At 45.5% G+C, this 19,322-nt stretch overlaps 1 protein-coding gene and 1 long non-coding RNA gene across 3 annotated transcripts in view; one reads left to right on the top strand and one right to left on the bottom strand.

Annotated features, from left to right (window-relative positions):
• Positions 1 to 8,010: 8,010 nt before the first annotated feature.
• On the bottom strand, positions 8,011 to 11,039 carry LOC131275674 (uncharacterized). Its single transcript, XR_009183136.2, has 2 exons — positions 10,313 to 11,039; positions 8,011 to 9,181 (listed from the first exon to the last, which is right to left on the bottom strand). It is a non-coding gene; the product is annotated as an uncharacterized lncRNA (long non-coding RNA).
• Positions 11,040 to 12,059: 1,020 nt separating this feature from the next.
• The window catches only part of GGA2 (golgi associated, gamma adaptin ear containing, ARF binding protein 2), a 47,605-nt gene continuing 40,342 nt past the window's right edge, over positions 12,060 to 19,322 (top strand). Inside the window, exon 1 of one of the 2 annotated variants that reach the window (XM_004453793.5) lies at positions 12,060 to 12,207. In XM_004453793.5, the coding sequence (XP_004453850.1) occupies positions 12,120 to 12,207 (88 nt within the window). In that variant the 5' untranslated portion in view covers positions 12,060 to 12,119. Of the gene's footprint in view, positions 12,208 to 12,314; positions 12,658 to 19,322 lie in introns of those variants that run through there. The other variant, XM_071211245.1, reaches the window with a different exon arrangement.

Genomic DNA, 19,322 nt, shown 5'->3' on the forward strand with positions numbered 1-19,322 from the left:
AGAGAACGGACAACTGGGGCAGGGGGGAGAAATAAAATAAATTAATTTTTTAAAAAATATTTATTGAATGAAAGCACAGACACATGTCAGACTAGACAGGATGGTCAGTCAAGTGCACAGATGCTGGCCCCACCAAAGTCACTACGTTCAGGAACTTCACATCAGGAACTTTGCAATGTTCAGGAACTTCACATCACTTGTGGTTCCTATTTTAGTGAATCACATGATATGAAGATAAACCTGACAGGGTTTTTCTTTTTTTATTTAAAAAAGAGCAGTAAAAGTTTGACTTAGACTTGTTAGGTTTATGCAAATTCCCTGGGCATCTCCAACTTATGCTTCAGAACCGGCCAAAATGTTGGAATCACAGCCTTTCCCTCTGGACCAGAGGCCCCGCTATCCTCCCCCTTACTTTCTTACCCCTTCTCCATCCTGAATATGTAGGCCAGCTCAGCTAAGAGGAGGAGACCCTCACTTTCTAGAGAACCCTCTTGGCTGAGTCCATCCAATCCAGGCTTCATTCATTCATTTGGCAAATACCTACTGTTTGCCAGGCCCTGTGCAAGGCCTGGGGTGCGTAGAGGAATAAAACAAGGCTGATTAATTGTGGATGGTCAGTCCAAAGATATTTGATAAACTTATTTATTATGTAATTTTGTTGGGGTGGGGGGTTGTGTGTATGTGTGTTTTGGTATTTGTTAAACTTTTAAAAATTAAAAAAAAAAAGATAAGACTCCTCCGTCAATGAGAACTCAGTCTCCTAGAAGACGAACAATTATAATACTAGGATAGAGGTGGGGGAAGAGGCCAGTGAAGTGATCCAGGGATTTGGGTATCCTTGGGTAGGGAGAAGCAGGGTGGGCAAGGCTTTCTTAAGAAGGAGGAAACCCTTTGGGTTGCTAGATAAAATACAGGATACCCAGATAAATTTGGATTTCAGATAACAATTTTTTAGCATGAATATGGCCCATATTTGGAACATGCTGGCAGCATTTGTTCCATATTTGGATGTACTTAACACAAAGAATCCATTGCTTATCTGAAATTAAAGTTTAACTGGGTATCCTGTATTTTTGTTAAATCTGGCAATCCCACCCCGAGGTAGTTCGAGAGATCAATCCAGACTGAGGGAACAGAACAAGCACAGGCACGTAGTCATGAAAGAGGGAACTGGGGTACAATTAGCTCATGTCTAGTGCTTTGAGCTAGGGAGGGAATGCCAGAGGAGTCCAGTTTAATTAATAATTATTTTGCTCCTGCTCAGCTCCAGAAATTCAATGAGTAAAACACAGCCCCTGCCTTTGAAAACTCATCATTCAGAAAGGAGTGAAAGACTCACAGGCCATACAAGCAACATAATGAGGGAAAAGGAAAGCAAGGGAAACTCTGGCAGGCAGGGCTGGACCAGCACTGGAGGGGGAGTCTGGAATGGATGGTGGAGGGAGACACTTGTACTGAGGGAAAACTCCCCTGTGTCAGGCACAGTACCAGAGGAGCTAAAGAGGCTACAGGACAGACAAACCCCATGAGGCTGTGTTTTGGACCATGAAAGTGTTGCTGGACAAAGTGGACTCGCTGCCTGATGCACACAAGAATGAATTCTATGACACCAGGGTTTCAGTGAGAGAAAGAGGTTGAGTACACCGCAGCCGGTAGGGAGACAGAAGCGAAGGAACAAACTCAGATCTGTCTCTCTAAAGTGCTTAGGGCTTTTACAGGATGTAAACAAAGAGAGGAGATAGTGACTGTCAGTAGATAATGATTATGTTCATCTGGAACTGTATAAGCCAGGATCCAAGAAACTCTTGAATAGCAACAAAAGCCAGCTAGGTAAACATTGGATTAAAACAGGGTTTTCTGTTTGTTTTTTGTTTTAACAAATTTTTATTATTGATATCTTTTTGTGTGTGGTTTGTGAACACTTTTATTCTTTTTTAACTTTTATTTTTTAACAAATCAGTTTTCTTGATACATATTAGTAATGCATACAATTCATCCAAAGTGTACAACCAGTAGTATTTCGTATAATCACAGAGTTGTGCATTCATCACTTCAATCATTATTAGAGCATTTTCAGTGTTTCAATAATAATAAACAAAAACCAACAGACAAACAAGAAAATTCTTCACCTCTCAGTCTTTCTGTTTCCCCTGCTGTACATAGCCACTATTTCTGGCTAGTCTTGCACAATTATTTATTGTTTTATTGAGATATCTTCACATAACAGATCATTGATCCAAAGTGTATAATCAATGGCTTTTAGTCTAATCACAATGTTGTGCATTCATCATCCCCAAAAAATTTTAGAACAATTTCATTATTCCAAAAAGAAAAACGCCACACCCCTTAGCAGTTCTTCCCCATCCCTACATAACCACTAATCAAATTTCATCTTTATAAATTGACTTATATTTACATTTTATATAAATGGAATCATGCAATATGTAGTACTTTATATCTGCTTTCTTTCACTTAGCATGTTTTTTGGCTGATATTAACATTTTTTACAGTATAGCAAGTTATACTTTATTTTTATTTTTTTAAAGATTTATTTCTCTCCTCTTTCTTGCCCCCCCCACCCCCCCAGATATCTGCTCTCTTTGTCTATTCACTGTGTGCTCTTCTGTGTCCATTTGTATTCTTGCCAGCAGCACCAGGAATCCGTGTCTCTTTTTGTTGCGTCATCTTGCTGCATCAGCTCTCCATGTGTGTGGCGCCACTCCTGGGCAGGCTGCAGGTTTTTCACAGTGGGTGGCTCCCCTTACGGAGTGCACTCCTTGCACGCATCAGCACTGCACTTGGACCAGCTCATCACATGAGTCATGAGGCCCTGTGTTTGAACCCTGGACCTCCCACGTGGTAGGCAGATGCTTTATCCATTGAGCCAAATCTGCTTCCCTGATATTAACATTTTGTATTATTAACATATGTTAGTAATAGACGGACACCCTATCCACTGAGCCAAGTCCACCACCTGTTGGGAGATTTTGATGACTAATTCAATCTCTTTAAATGTGATTGCTTTGTCAAGTTCTTGTAGTTCTTGCAGCATCAGTGTAGGTTGGAATTTCTAGGAATTTATCCATTTCACTTAGGTTGTCTAGTTTGTTGGCATATAATTTCTCATAATATTCTCTTCTGATCCTTTTTTTTCTGTGGGATCAGTCATAACTTTGCCCCTTTCATGCCTGATTTTATTGCATCTTGTTTCATTTTTTTCTTTGTTAGTTTAGCTAGGGATTTGTCAATTTTATTGATTTTCTCAAAGAACCAGCTTTTGGTTTTGTTGATTTTCTCTATTGGTTTTTTTGTTCTCAATTTCATTTCTTTCTGCTCTAGTCTTTATTATTTCTTTCCTTCTCTTTGCTTTGGGAAAGTTTTGTTGTTCTTTTTTCTAGTTTTCCAGTTGTTCAATTGGAGATTTGATTTTAGTTCTTTCTTCTTTTTTAGTATAGGCATTTAGGGCTATAAATTTTCCTCTCCAGACTGCCTTCACTCTTCCATAAACTTTAATAAGTTGTGTTCTCACTTTCATTCATCTCACTATATATACTGACCTTACTTGTGATTTCTTCTTTGATCTTCTGCTTATTTAGGAGTGTGTTGTTTAGCTTTGTGACCTAACACATGGCCTGTCCTGGAGAAAGATCCATGGGACTTGAGAAGAAGGTATAATCCCTTGAGTTTGGGTGCAATATACAGAGTATATGTTTGTTAGGTTTAGCTCATTTATTATTTGTTCAAGTTCTCTGTTTCCTTGTTGATCTTTTGTCTAGTTGTTCTATCTAATGATGTCCATGGTGTCTTGAAATCTCCAGCTATGATTGTAGAGATGTCTATCTTACCCTTCAGTTTTGCCAGTTTACCTCATGTATTTTGGGGCACTCTGGTTAGGTGCACAGATATTTATAACTATTATTTCTTCCTGGTGGATTGTCCCATTTATTAATATATAATGGCCTTCTGTATCTCTTAAATTTTTTGCATTTAAAGTCAGTTTTGGGAAGCAGACATGGCTCAACTGATAGAATGTCTGCCTACCATATGGAGGGTCCAGGGTTCGATCCCCAGGGCCTCCTGACCTGTGTAGTAAGCTGGCCCATGTGCAGTGCTGTTCCATGCAAGGAGTGCCCTGCCATGCAGGGGCACCCCTGCATAGGGGAGCCCCACATGCAAGGAGTGTGCCCCGTAAGGAGAGCCGCCCCATGTGAAAAAAGCGCAGCCTGCCTGGAGTGGCACCACACACACAGCGAGCTGATGCAACAAGATGACACAACAAAAAAGAGATGCAGTTTCCCAGTGCCACTGGATAATACAAGCAGATGCAGAACACAGTGAATGAACATGGGATGGGAAGGGGAGAGAAATAAATAAAAATAAATCTTTAAAATAAAATAAAATAAAAAAAGAAAGTCGTTTTTGCCTGATATTAGTATAGCTACCCCTGCTCTTTTTTGGTTACTTGTCAGAGTCACGGACCTGAAGGGTATCAGGAATGAAAGACAAAGAGAGATTGGGATCAGGAGATCTGAGAGCATTGAAGCCTCAAGCTCATCAAACAAGTTTATTAATCTTAGGGGCTTCTTTATATACCCCAAATAAACATGAGAACCAGCAACTATCCTAGCTAACTATTCCCATTACCTCAACTTGTGTAACACAATGGATCAAAATCTACGATTATATATCAAAGTACAAAATTTCAATGTTCTATTATATTATTGAGAAAACATACCTATAAATCTTGTTGCCCAGGTTGTCCCATTCTACCTAGTCCTCGTTCCACTTGACTGTACACATCTCCTTGCTAGATTTATGACCTGCATGTATAGCTAAGGAAACAGCATGACTTGGTGGTCAAGGAAGTAACTTGCTTCCATGGAAACAACATGCCTTTGTTTCCCACAGTTACTATTTGCCTCGAGTACCATTTTCCAACCTTTCACATATCCTTTTTCCAACCTTTCACTTTCAGCTGTTTGTGTCTAAGGTGAGATTCCTGCAAGCAGCATATGGATGCTCATTTTTAAAATCCATTTTGTCAGCCTAATTGGGGAGTGTATTAGTCAGCCAAAGGAATGCTGATGCAAAGTACCAGGACTCTGTTGGTTTTATAAAGGGTATTTATTTGGGGTAGAAGCTTACCGTTATAAGGTCTTAAAGAGTTCTACACAAGGTACTAAATGAGGTACTTTCTCACCCAAAGTCGTTGGCCATGTGTTGACACAAGATGGAAGGTTCAGCCTTCCTCTTTCGTCTTAAGGTTCCATGGTTCCAGCTTCTTCCAATCTCAGCTATAGGCTGGTGTAAGGCTTGTCTCTCTCTCTCTGGGGCTCACTTCTTTCCAGGCTCAGCTGCTTTGATCTCTTCACAAGCATTCAGACCTTGTACCTGCTTTTTTGAACCATTAATTATTCTACCTCTTTGCTAATGACAGGGAAGGAGTTCCAGATGTTTAAGGTTTGGTTGATTACCCACCCATCAGTTCCCCATGAGGGCCCAATGATAAAGTCCTTGGGGAATATCCATGGCTTCTCCTGGCTTCCGGAAGAAGATTTGTTCTCAATGGCAGAATCTTGTGGAGGGTCTTTCAGCAGCCATCTTGGGGGTATTGATGTCCACATGGACTTCTTGCCAGGTTCCAGATCCGTCTATTGATTCCCTATAAGTCAAATGGAGAGGCAACCTGCAGTGTATTGAAGGCCTGCTTTGAATGCACAAGAGAGTATGAAAATGCTGAAGTTTATCTCTTGATTTTTATATACCTTTTAAACACTTCCAATGCAATGTATAACATATCAAATGAACTTTTGAGTACTTTGCTTATTTCTACACTTTTACCATGAAGATGTTAATTAGCAGGTACTCTTAGTTACAGTTTCTAGTAAGTTTTTACTTTAAGGTGAATTGTGTACCTTTATTAACTAAGCCATAAGAATTTTATTAGTAACAGCTTTGCAAAGTTTCTCTGCTTTTCTAGCAATTGAAATAATTCCACTTGTGATTTATACACTAAATCCACTAGCAAGACAGTATTGACATTTAAAGACTCATTTTTAGGTTACTTTTCACCGTTATCCAATTTGTAACAGGTGAACCCCAAATCTGATTTCCTAGAAACAAGCAAACTGTCAAAGTTAAACACAGATTTCAAAGTTGAACACGAAGTTAAGCACAGATTAAAACAGAAGAATTTTATTTTTTTAAAGATTTTTATAAAAAATGTATTTCTCTCCCCTTCCCCACCCCCAGTGTCTGCTCTCTGTGTCCATTTGCTGTGTGTTTTTCTGTGTCCACTTGCATTCTTGTCAGTGGCACCAAGAATCTGTGTCTCTTTTTGTTACATCATCTTGCTGAGTCAGCACTCCATGTTTGCAGCCCCACTCCTGGGCAGGCTGTGCTTTTTTCACATGGGTGGCTCTCCTTGCGGGATGCACTCCTTGCACGTGGGGCTCCCCTATGTGGGGGACATCCCTGCATGGGCCAGCACTCCTTGCACACATCAGCACTGCGCATGGGCCAGCTTACTACATGGGTCAGGAGGCCCTGGGTTTGAACCCTGGCCCTCCCATGTGGTCGGTGGATGCTCTATTCATTGAGCCAATTCCACTTCCCAAACAGAAAAAGTTTGCACCTTTAGCATTTCTAGGAACTCTTTAATCTTAACTGAGGGCACATGAGGTTTCTTATTTTCCAGGAGAGGTTTAGTAACTGGTCTGGATCTTGATCTCTATTCACACCTTTTATAGGCACAACTGAGTTTAAACTAAGAAGGCTGTTTCTAAAAGAGAGTTATGAAAAGTTTGAGGTATGGTTCCTCATTTCTCTAAGGAGACACAGCATGAGGTTTCTGTGCCTCAGATCTATCTGTTCTCTTTTCTTACACTGGTTTAACTTGGATTCAGGGTTTCATACAGAGGCTGCTCTTGGCTATACTGTGGCCATTTAGACCAGCAGTAGGCAGAATTTCCTGATTATTGAGAAGACAATTCTATGGGGAATTGGCTGGTATGCTAGAGGCTGCACCCATTATTCTAGGAAGAATGAAGATGCACTTTTTAGTCGACTGGTCTGGCGTCCCAGAGTCCTAATCTGACTGAAACATTCACCACTCCACATAATTTGGAGCTGATGCTCTGTTCTCAGCATCCTGAGAATTTCAATTTTCAGAGCCTGTGGCCTACAGGTATCCCCATGGGTGACCTAGATCTTGGGGGATATCTGATTTCCAGAGATCAGATCAAAGCACCCAAGCTGAATTGGTGGGAGACATTTTGAGTAGTTACCCCAAATCAAAGCGCCTGAGACATCTGCCTCAGGGGATATTTGGCTGCCCTCTGAATGGAAGGGCCCAAGGAATGGGGAGCATTCAGAGTTTACTGCTCTGGTTCTTGGTACCCCTACATTCCAGGGTTCGAGATTGACTGCACTGTTACCCAAAGAGATGTTCCTTAGTTAAATCTCAGGAAATGTTTAGCTGTTCTCTGAATTGAAGTGCCCAAGCCTTCAAGTCTTGGGGGACATTCAGAGTTACTTTCCCTCCCCCCTCCCCCCCCAGGTTATCACAGGATCATTTATTTTTTTCCCACTTTTTAAATTTTTTGTCTTTTTTTAAAAAAGATACATAGATCACAAAAAAATATTACATTAAAAAATATGAGGTTCCCATATACCCCACCCTCCACCCCCGCACTCCTCTAGCATCAACAACGTCTTTCATCATTGTGGCATATTCATTGCATTTGGTGAATACATTTTGGAGCACTACTGCACCACATGGATAATAGTTTACATTGTAGTTTACACTCTCCCCCAGCACATTCAGGGGGTTATGGCAGGATATATAATGTCCAGCATCTGTCCTTACAATATCATTTAGGGCAACTCCAAGTCCCGAAAATGCCCCTACATCACATCTCTTCTTCCCTCTCCTGCCTTCAGCAACTCCTATTGTTGTAGAATTTGAGAGAGGTTCGATTATTTGCGTATAGAGAGGCCATGACTCAGGAATGATTTTGAGAAGGAAAAATGGTTTATTGACGCTGGCCGGCCGGACTCGGGAGCTTTCTTGTTGAATCCCGAGCCCTGAACAAGATTTTCAAATGTCTTTTATACAGAGAGGAAAGGCCAAATGGTCCCTTTGTTTCAGTTCTCAATAGGCTTCAATTAGCATATATATCTTCCACATCTTAGGTAAGCTTTTAGCATGGACTCCAGACATTCTAGATAAGCTTTTAGCATATTTTGTTTGCATTTCCCCTAAATACTTAAAAGTTTATAGCCCTTGCATTGTTAAACTGTTTCCTGGGACTGGAGTCATTGCCATTGTCACTAAGGGCAGGACTGCAGCCTCTTACCATTCCACACCCACAAGTCAAACAGCTTAGGTTATCTTGAAGAGACAAAGAGCCTCCCACCCATAACCCACATCACTATGGCCACTGTCACCACATCAATGATACAGTTTCTTCCATTGCTAGAGTCATAATAGTTCTATAGTAGAATACCAGTAAGTCCACTCTAAACCATATTTTATTCCTCCATCCTGTGGACCCTGGGATGGTGATGTCCACTCCACCTCTAAATTGAGAGGGGGCTTAAATCCTACATGGTTGATGGATGCAATTCTCCTGCTTGCAGTTGTAGGCACTCTCAGTTCCCAGGTGTGCTGGTTGACCATCTTCACCTCCCTGTTAGCTGACCTGGGTGTATCCAGTGAACCGGAGGGTAGGAGTTGCAACTCTGCTGAGGCTCAGGGCCCAGCTGGCACATGAACAGTCCAGAGATTGAAGTCTCCTGAGTATACACCAATCCCAGTGCCAACCACAGCTTCAGTAAAAGTGACGGAAGAGGCATGTGTAGAAAGGTCACATATGAGTCCAACTCCATCACACTTAGGAATATAAATGTCAAAGTGGGCCCACTGACAAGGCATTGAACTCCAGAGCCATCTGCCATGACCATAGAACCTGTGCAGAGTTACTTCTCTCTTTCTTGCCATCCCGGGAATCAGAGACTCTGCTGCTGGGCATTCCTGTGGCCGTTCTGGACTTGGGAGACAGGTCAAACAGATTTCAACCTGAAGATGCCAAGCCAAATATTGCTCCTTCCTATTCTTACAAAGGTCCTTAAAGCTGTCCTAGTTTTATGACTTTACTGTCGAAGAGATTCCCAGTTAGACCTAGACAGGCAGTGAAAAGGACATTATTAAGTGATTAGAGATCAATTGTTCTAGCTAACAGGCCTTGGAGTCCTGAGGCAATCACTTCCTTGCCAGCAAAGACATTTTCCCCTGGGGTGGGGGGGATGGGGGTGGAGAGAAATAAAAATAAATAAATAAAATTTAAAAAGACATTTTCCCAGTTTCACATTTTTTAAGACATTCCAAAGCATTCTAACACAACCTGTAAAGAGAGATTTAGTAGCAAGAAGTAGGAAGGTAAAACTGTTGGTAAAAGTTAATTATGCAAGGGTGTCCTGGCCTGTGACCCACTTGGGGAAGAGAACTCCCACGGCATCCATCTTGGCTGTGACCCTGCTCCTCCTAGAAAAGCAGCCTGCGAAGGCATGGATCCACGAAGGCCCAGCTCTCCGGTCACTGCCACACACCCCCTAGGGGAGAGGGTGGGAGAGGACAATGATCACCGGCCCTGAGGGCAGAGCCAAGGCCTGCTAAAAGGGATGGAAAGAATGCCGTGAGCTCCTACCTGTGCCCCAGCCCTCCTGACTGGGGTCAGATCTAACAAGTCTGGGCATGCAGTGCCGACGTGAAGAATTCCGGTGCCCCAGCCTCTTCCTTCTCAGGATTACATCCTGTGGGGGCTCACAGGCAAACCTGTTTAAAATGGAGAACCAGGGAAGCGGATGTGACTTGAGTGACAGAGCTTCTGCCTACCATATGGGAGGACCTGGGTTCGATCCCTGGAGCCTCTTGGTGAAAAAGAAGAGAAAGTGTGCCTGAGTGGCAAGCCAGTGCCCCAGGCAAATGGGTCACGCAGCAAGATGATGACACATTAAAAGAGAGACAAGGGGAGAGTCAAGGTGAAGCACAGCAGAAACCAGGAACTGGGGTGGCGCAATTGACAGTGAACCTCTCTCCCTATCAGAGGTCTCCAGGATTGAATCCCAGTGAATCCTAGAGGAGAGAAAATGAGAAGAGAAGTCAACACAGACAGCAAAAACAGCAGAGTAGGAGGAGAGGAAGGGGGGAAAAGAAATAAATGAAATCTTTAAGAAAAAGAAAAAATAAATAAAATAAAATGGGGAACCAAAGGAAGGTATTAAACAGGTTGTAGGCCATAGTTTCACTCACCAATAAGCTTCTGGTATGGCTCGCCAAATATGTTACCGGATTTTGTCTAGGTTCTTGACTATGCTGCAGAAATGAATTTTAAGAGTATGTTGAGTGAGTTAGGCCAGTAATTTATTCAGGCAGGGAGGGACGAGAAATGAGAGAAAATAACAGATCATGGGTCTCAGGTAGAGAGGAAAGGGCTGAAAAGTGATAAAGAGGGCTGATTTACAGACTATAATCCCCCTTATAGATTATAAATGTCCAGGTTTTACTTGCATGGCCATTCTGGCAGAAGAAAAACGGTGAGAGGAGAGTTCAGAAGGTAGGAACAGGGGACCAAAGGCTGGAGAGAGCATTCAGGCTTTGCACCTGCTTTTTGAACCATTAAGTATTCCACCCATTTGGCAGGGGAGGAGTTCCAGCTGTTTACCGTTTTGATTGATTACCGCCCCCCCATCAGTCCCCCATGAGGGCCCAATGATAAAGTCATTGAGGAATATCTGAGGCTTCTCCTGGCTTCCAGAGGAAGCCTTGTTTTCAATGGCAGAATCTTGGGGAGGGTCTTCCAGCAGTCATCTTGGGGGTATTGATGTCCACATGGACTTCTTGCCAGGTTCCAGATCTGTCTATTGATTGCCTATCTTACTATCCTGCTTCACTGTCTACTCAGATTGTGTATTTATTTGGGGTAGGGATAGGACCGAAAGTCCAATAGCCACCTCTTACTGCTTCCACTGTTTATGTGTCCTTTCAGCAAATATTTATTGAGCTCCTACTGGTAGGCCAGGCACTGTTCTAGGTCCTGGGAACATTAAGGTGTACAAAGCAAAGTTCATGCTTGTGTGCTAGCGGGGTGACACAGGTTATGGACTGTAGGGAAGAGTTTGTGCTTCAATGGAAAACTACCTTTTCTAGACAAGGCACCCTTCTAAGTTGCTAGCCTTTGCCCGGAAGATGCTTCCCAACTCTACATGTTGTAAATAACTGATAGAAATGCAAAAAAGTTCTTGTCTTTAGTCATGTAAATTAATTCTGTGCATTGGTGGGACAGCCCTCTCTGTGGGTGGAAGAGCCACTTTTGTGTCCATTTGCACACTCATTTTAAGGTGTCTTTATTCCATATAAATTTGCACTCCTTTGACTTCCACATGGTTTCCTCATTTACTTGATGACTTATATAAAATTGTTGACACGGGTTCCTTTTATATCTGTATGAGAGTCATGACAATCTTTTTTGGAAATTGTCCTTTCACAAACTGAGCAAGTTTATATCTAATACGTTGATGGTGTAACATGTTATGGAGAAAATACAGGAGAGTGTGGGGAGAGGCGGGAGGGTCAATTTGGAGAGGATGGTCAGGGGAAGACCGCCCTGAATAGGGCTGACAGATTTAGCAAATAAAAATTATTTTTGAATTTCAAATTTAATTCAAAATTAAATTTGAATTCAGCTGAACCACGAATAATTCTTTTAGTAGGACACTCTTTTAAAAAAATGTATTCATCGTTTAGCTGAAATTCAAATTTACCTGGCCACCCTGTATTTCACCTGACAAGTCTCCTCCTGAAGGAAGAAAAGGCGCAGGCCTAGCGACGTTATTTTCATTAGCTGTGACCTTGCACTTGGTCTTGAAGACAGCGCAGCGGCGAGCAGGGTTAGGGTGGGAGGATCTCCGCGCGGGAAGGGCCCCGCCTCCGGCCGGGGGAGGTGGGCGGGGCCGATCTTGGCCCCGCCCCGCCACGGGCCGACCTGCGTCTGCCGCGTCGGCAGCCGGGGAGCGCGCCAGGCGGCGGCGGCGGCGGCCACCGCGGCGGGGCTGGGCCGATGGCGGCGACGGTGGTGGCGGCGGGGGCCGGGGCCGAGCCCGCCGAGGGGCCCCCGGCGCCAGCGGCGGCGCTGGAGCTGTGGCTCAGTGAGTAGCGGGGCCGGCCCTCGGCACGGGCGGAGCGCGGCACGTGAGGCCTCGCTTCCCGCCTCCCCGGCTCTTTCTTCCGGAGCAGCCGGGCGGGCGGCCTCGGGGGGCGTCCCGCGGCCGGGGGGCGGGGCGGGGCCACCCTTCGGGGCCTGGGCTGCGCGCTCTGCACCCCTCCCCCACTGACCCCCCAGCCTTTTTAGTTGCAACGCGTAATCGTTTTTAGCCGCCAGAATGATCGGCGTGTGCTGAGCTTTTCTTTTGTGCCAGGCTTTATGCTAAAAGCTTTTCCACCGTCCTTCGTCCTCGTTTCGATTCAGCGACATCGCCTCTCTAGTGACCTCCGTGTAGAGATGGGGACGTTTCGACTTGAGACGCAGTGGTGCAAGCGCAGCCTCTTGCAGTCTACTGGGGGCTGAGAAGGAGCTCGGTCCGGCCGCGGCCTTTAACGTCAGTTAACAACCCATTTTTAGCTTTTGTGGATGTTTACTCTGGCCCGGCCTCCTCTGTCTTTTATCCCCAGTAAGCCACTCGCCCATTCTTGGGTGTTAGGGGCTTTTGTTCCCTTTTCACCAGTGAGGCATTGAGGTTCCGGGAGTATGAAGAATAGATGCCTCTGGCATTGTTCTTAGTGGTGGGTCGGGCTCAGTGCTAAGAGCGGGGAGTCCACATGCTTCACACGGGATCCTTGTGCTCAGGCATTTTTTTCAGTGGATACCGGCAGGCAGTCACAGCGTCTTAAAATTAACTGGAATTGGGGTGGGGGTGGGAATCTGTTCAACGTGTGATTGTAGGAGTTGGTTTGTTTACCTGGGAAATGTCACAGCTCAGGTAGCATTGAAGTGGACGACGGAGGCACTGGCATTCTAGGCAGGGGAAAATGCCAAAGGTGGTAGACAAGAGAGTGGAGCATTTTGGGAACCAAAAGGAGACGAGTATTTCTGGAGTTCAAAGCCTAAAGAGCAAAAAATATAGAAACACGGCTAAAAAATATAGAAACACGGCTGGTTGGGACAGGATCTTCAAGGGTTTTGTATGGTGTAGCAAGGAATTCGTATCCTGTGGTGGGGGCCTAGTGGGGAGTTTTCAGGGAAGAATCTGTGATCAAGTACACCTGTTAGAAGCATCTCAGCCAGCCAGCTCGTGGGAGCTGGATTTAGGGAGGGTGGGACTTCAGGCAGGGAGGGTAGGAAAAAATGGTATTTTGGTAGTGTGTGGGGGCTGCAGTAGCACAGGTGTGGGGATGGAGAGGAGGGGCTGCCTCCTAGACATGATGAGTGGCGGAGTCAAGGGCCCTGGTTCCTTGGGATGGAGGCAGAGAGGGTGGATCCCAGGTTTCAGGCTCAGGTAACTGATTGGTGACCACTTCCTCACCTGTGAGGAGGTGCTGATTTAGCAGAGGGCCATTGGGTTGTGGAGCTTGAGGTGCTTGTGGCACAGTCAAAAAGAGACGTCCTCCAGGTAGTTGCTCGTCCCTGGATAGGTTAAGATCTGGAGGTTCAGCTTGGAGGGGTTGGGGTCACCAGTCCGTCAGCATTGAGCTTGTCCAGGGAGAGTGTGAGTCCAGGGGCAGAGGTTTGGAGATGGAGCATGGGGGAACCCCAACATTTAAGCGGCAGACAAGAAGAGCAGCCTGAAGACTAAAGGCCCAGCAGGGGGAGAGCTGGGAGAGAGGGCAACCCCAGGTTACGATGGAGGGGTGTGGCTGGTGCTTTTACTTCCAAAAGATGGAGGAGGAGGAGGAAGGAAAAGAGAACTCTGAATTTGGCAACTAAAAGATTCTTAATGAGATATCTTTGAGCTAGGTGGTGGACCTGGAGTCAGGTTGAGTTGGGAAGTAATGGAGAGTGGTAGGCTTAGGCTGGATGGAGTTGCAGAAACCAGCGGTGAGGTGAGTTGGGGAAGAGAAGCAGCAGCAGCTGACCCAGGTGGTGAGGAGCTGGAGTGCCTGGACCTGCGACTGCCTCCAGCCGATTTGTGCCCTGCCCAAAGGAGGGGGTTCTTGGGCTTCTTTTGGGTGATGTGGGCCCATAGTTGCTAGATCTTGCAGTTTTTTTGGGGAGGCCTGGAAACCTGCATTTTTATGTGAAGTCTGCTGAGTTTTTGAACATCGGCAACTATTTCAAAGGCTAAAATCTGTATGGTGCAGACAGATTTGTGACAAGGATGCAGCCATGGCTTCAGCCTTTTGGCCCATGGTGCTGGAATGTGACAGGAAGGAGAGAGGGTAGCTAGAGGAATTCAGGAGTGGAGGAATATGGGAGCCCCCTAAGGCTTTCAGGTCAAGGGCCCTGGGAGAAGGGCTTAAAAGTACCAGAGGAAGTGAGCGCCAGAGCAGAACACAAAGAGGAAGGATTTCTGCTGTTGGGGGACGGTGATAAAGATGATTGCACTCGCAAATAAGGTGGTCAGGGCCCGTCACCACGTCTCAGGCTGCCTGCTGAGGGTTAGAGACAGGTGGAATAGGGAACTTGAGAAGGGTGGGAAGGTCGGACCCACTGGTACGAAGCCCACCTGGGCACACTCAGGGTTTCTCAATCCCTGCACTGTTGACATTTGGGGTCTGATAATTCTTCGTTGTAGGGGACTGTCCTGTGCATTGTAGGACGTTTAGCGGCATCCTTCGCCTCTGCCCACCAGATGACAGTAGCACCCCTCTCACCAGTCAAGGCAACCAAAATATTTCCAGACATTGCCAAAAGTGTCCTGTGGAGGAGGTGGGGCGGGGAGTGGGGCGGAATCTACCTTAGAGAGGTGTTGCTCAATCATCAGAAATGTGTTTTGGTAGACTTGGTGGTTGTGTGACTTGTTTTCGGCAGGGGCTAGGAGCAGAGAAGGTGAACTGTGCTTTAAACCAGATTTGCTGGGAATGGGAGGGTAATGGAGCAGGTACTGAGAAGGGCCAGGGGTGGGGTGGCGAGGGGTGGATGTTATGGCCAGGACAGATGTAGCTGAGGGTGCACCATGGATCTAGGCAGGACTGGGAAGGAAGGAAATCTCGGTGGGGGCTGAGGAACGGTGGTCTCAGGGCCCTGGCAGGTCTTGGCGACAGGAACGGTATTCTGACCTTCCTCTCAGGGTGTCCTGAGGCTCCAAGGAGTTTACATGTGTAGAGCACTTAGTGAGTGCCCATAAGTATTAGCTATTATCTTTAGTCTTTTAGTTGCAAGTGACAGAAGACTAACTCCATACTGGCACAAAAAAAAAAAAAGGAAAGAAAGAAAAAGGTCCCCAGGGCAGGGGTAGGCCAGCTCAACCCAGGAGGTACCCAATATTACTGAGATTTATTTCTTAAATTTTCTCTACTTTGGCCTGTCTCACCCCCACCCCCACTGCAATCCCAACAGAAGTGATTTCTTTTCCCTATTAATTTCAGCAAAAGTCAGTTTTCCTTCCTGTTGGTGCAGCTTTGGCTTGTATGTCCATCTTGGATTCAGTCTAGATGGCCCAGGGGATGTAATAGTGCAATGATTGGCCGACCTAGGGGTGAGTGGGTAGTGCCCAGTCCAAGAATCAGAGGGGAGGGGAGTGGTCAGATCCCAGAGAAACTCCCACCTAGAATGGAGGAGGGGTGGTTCCCCAAAGGAACATCGGGAAGTTCTTTCCAGAAGCCAGATGGCAGTCTTCTGTGCATTCAGTTCTGCTACTTTTCCTTTTTTTTTTTTTTTTTTTAAAGATTTATTTCTCCTCCCTCCCTCCACTGTCTGCTCACTGTGTCCATTCACTGTGAACTCTTCTGTGTCAGCTTGTATTCTCATCAGGCAGATCCAAGAACAGATCCTGGGACCCTCTGGAGTGGGAGAGAGGTGATCATTCTCTTGCACCACCTCAGCTCCCTGATCTGCAATGTCTCGCATTATCTCTCCTCTGTGTCTCCTCTTGTTGCATCATCTTGCTGTGCCAGCTCTCTGTGTGGCTCAGCACTCCTGCACAGAGCAGCACTCCTGCATAGGGTAGCACTCCACGTGGGCCAGCTCACCACACAGGCCAGCTTGCCTTCGTCAGGAGGCCCTGGGTATCGAATCTTGGACCTCCTATATGGTAGATGGGAGCCCAGTTGCTTGAGCCACATCTGCTTCCCTTAATAGGCTGTTTTGGTCATTGTTTCACAGCGCTGGCTGACTCTTGTTAAGCGAACGCCCCATCGCGTGGGTGCAGCCCTGTCGAATGGGTGCATTAGAATCTATGTAACCAGTTCCCTCTTTGTGGACACTATAGGTTGTGGCTGCTACAAGCAACACTCCTTCCTCTTGGGCTCTGGGCTTTAGCCCCTATAGAGCTGCCAGGGAGGCAATAGCTTAGTTAAAGTTCAATAATTCCCTTTCTTCCTTCTGCCTGGATCTTCTCCCGGGTGTTGCGTCCTGTCCTGTCCTCCTTCCAGTCTCCCTTTGATGCCTCCCTTGGGGTTCTGGAGAGATCCTGGCTGCAATATGTTGAAATACTGCGGGCTGCTGGAGGACTGAGCTCCTTCCTGCTTCCCATAGTGTGTCTCAGTGAGTTTCCAGCACATGCTGAACCAAAAGACAGCTGTACTGTAGGGTCAGTGTGTACATCCTATAGGCTCCTTGGCACAGAGGAGGCTGTTTAGCAGCATGCTTGGCCTCTACCCACTAGATGCCAGTAGCACCCCTCTTTCCAGTCAAGACAACCAAAATGTTTCCAGAAATTGCCAAATATGTCCTGTGGAGGAGAGGGGGAGATCTGCTTTAGGAGGGCTGAGGAGGGATTGAGCTCTGCTCCTCAAGCTGACTGGTTCCCCCAGCCTCAGCAAGTGGCTCCTATGTGGGAGTCATGCCCTGGCGGCGGGCTGGCAGCTGGTATGAGATGATTTGGCTTCTGAATCGGTTCCCAGGCCAGTTGAGTCACTCTAGTCCAAGGTCTCCTAGCTGTTTTCTTAATATGTTGGACCCTGTAGCAGACTTGAAATGACTCTTACAAATATTTGCTTTTCTTAAGCACACATACGGCAGTGGTGTTATTTCTCAGCATCCTTTTTTTTTTTTTTTTTTTTAATTTTTTTATTTTTTATTGACTTTGTAATAATATTACATTAAAAATATATATGTGAGGTCCCATTCAACCCCACCCCCCCACCCCCCCTCTCCGCCCCCCCAACAACACTCGTTCCCATCATCATGACACATCCATTGGATTTGGTAAGTACATCTTTGGGCACCTCTGCACCTCATATACATTGGTTCACATCATGGCCCATACTCTCCTCTATTCCATCATGTAGGCCCTGTGAGGATTTACAATGTCCGGTGATTACCTCTCTCAGCATCCTTTTGTCCTGCCCAAGTGCTATCTAGTAAATATGGAAATGCTTATGTAAATAAACAGCCTTGGTACCCCGATGAGGTTGGTCCCGAGGAGCAGAGAAGGAGCCTGTGGGTTTCTCCCTGGCCCTCCCTGGCTGGTCCATAGCCACTCCTTGGGCACATTGACATTAAAGAGACCTGGGCAGGTGCTGTGGCCTGCTAAGAGATAGCTGCTCGTCCTCTGGGGGTAGTTTCCCTGGAGCTGTGCAAGGCCCCCGAAATAGCATGGGCAGTCTGTGTTTATGTGTTCAGAGACCTGGTTATTTCAGAACTGGAATAGCTGTCTCCCAGTATCAGCAGTGTGTGTCTAGCCACCTGGCCAAGCACTGCAGAGCAAAAGATGAATCACGTGTTTGTTTAATAAATACCAGTGCCAGTGACTCTTCTAGGTGCTGGAGAATGTGAAGGTGAATGAGATACTTTAGGGCATTTATAGCTTATGGGCAAGAAAATCAGAGAAATTGGCTCCCAGAAAAGGCCCCCACCTTTCTCAAGGCATCTACTGTGAGAATTGTTAGAAATGTTTGAGTCCTGGAGTCAGACAGACCTGGGACTGAGTTTTGTTTGTCATTTCCTAGCTTTGTGGTTGGGCAGGTTTCTTCTCTATCAAATGGGCAGGTATCTTAATCCTCAATTCTGAGGATTAAGGGGAAGTTATGCTTGGAAAGCCCTCAGCAGAGGGCCTGGCCCACAGTGCGAACTTTAAAAACATAGCAGCTGTTACTATTATTACTACTGTTATTTTTACGCCATGGTAACCCTTGAGTACATCCTCATGATATAAGACATAGCAAATAAAAAATAAACAATCACGTTTTATAGATCTTTTTGCTGCATTACTTTGGTTAAGAGTTTAGAACCTTATTTAAGTTTTCATCTTTTTAGGGGGAAGTGGGGAAAGCTGGGGCCTGTTGTACTGTTTTCCATTTGGCATCGGGAGTGGGGAGAGGGCTGGGTTCTCTGCGGAGAGCTGGGTCTTGGGTGTGCTGCTCTGGGGTCGTGTTGTCCTGGACTTTGTAGTGCACTATACTACATAGACTGTGCAGCCTAACTGGTATAGAGTTACATTAGGTGATTCTCTGAGAATCACTGCTTTCGTAATTTGCTTGAAGGTTTATTTTGTGTCTCTGGGAAAGAAATTGTGCTAAGTCCAGTGAGGAATATATATGGCTTCTGCCTTCAAGGGTCGTTATTCCTTTTAGGTGCAATAAGTATGTGTGCATATTCCTAAAGTAAAAGACTGAGAAGCAACACCATTAGCTCTCCTGTATTAATTATTCACCTTGTGCTGCCGATCTGAGCACTTTAAACACCCGTCTAAATCTCATGACAGTTTCATGAAGAAGACACTGTCACCCTTATTTTATAGTTGAGGAAACTGAGGCTCAGAGAGCCCGAGGACATATAGCTAATAAGGTGTAGGCCTAGAGATCCCCATCATAAAAGAGAGGCAGGGAAAACACAGGCTTCTGAGGAGGAAGGCATAGCTTTTGTTTTGTTGGGATGGTGGTGAAAAGATTGGGGAAGACTTTATGAAGAGGTAGCATTAGAATTGGCACTTGAAGGGTGGCTAGGGTTTTTTTTTCTTTTTTTGTGGATAGGATTTTGAAAGATGGAACATATGAGAGAGAATTTTGGGGTGGGGGAAGGTTAAGGGGTATATGGGATTGATAATCTGATTCCTTCACTCTCCTCTGTCTTGTTGCTTTGCACTTAGAATGAAGTCAGTGGGCAGGAAGCATTGTTGAGCTGGGGAGACATATGACTTCCACATGACAGAAATATCACTGCGGT

This window comes from Dasypus novemcinctus, chromosome 23, assembly GCF_030445035.2.
Source record: "Dasypus novemcinctus isolate mDasNov1 chromosome 23, mDasNov1.1.hap2, whole genome shotgun sequence".
Classification (NCBI taxonomy): domain Eukaryota; kingdom Metazoa; phylum Chordata; class Mammalia; order Cingulata; family Dasypodidae; genus Dasypus; species Dasypus novemcinctus.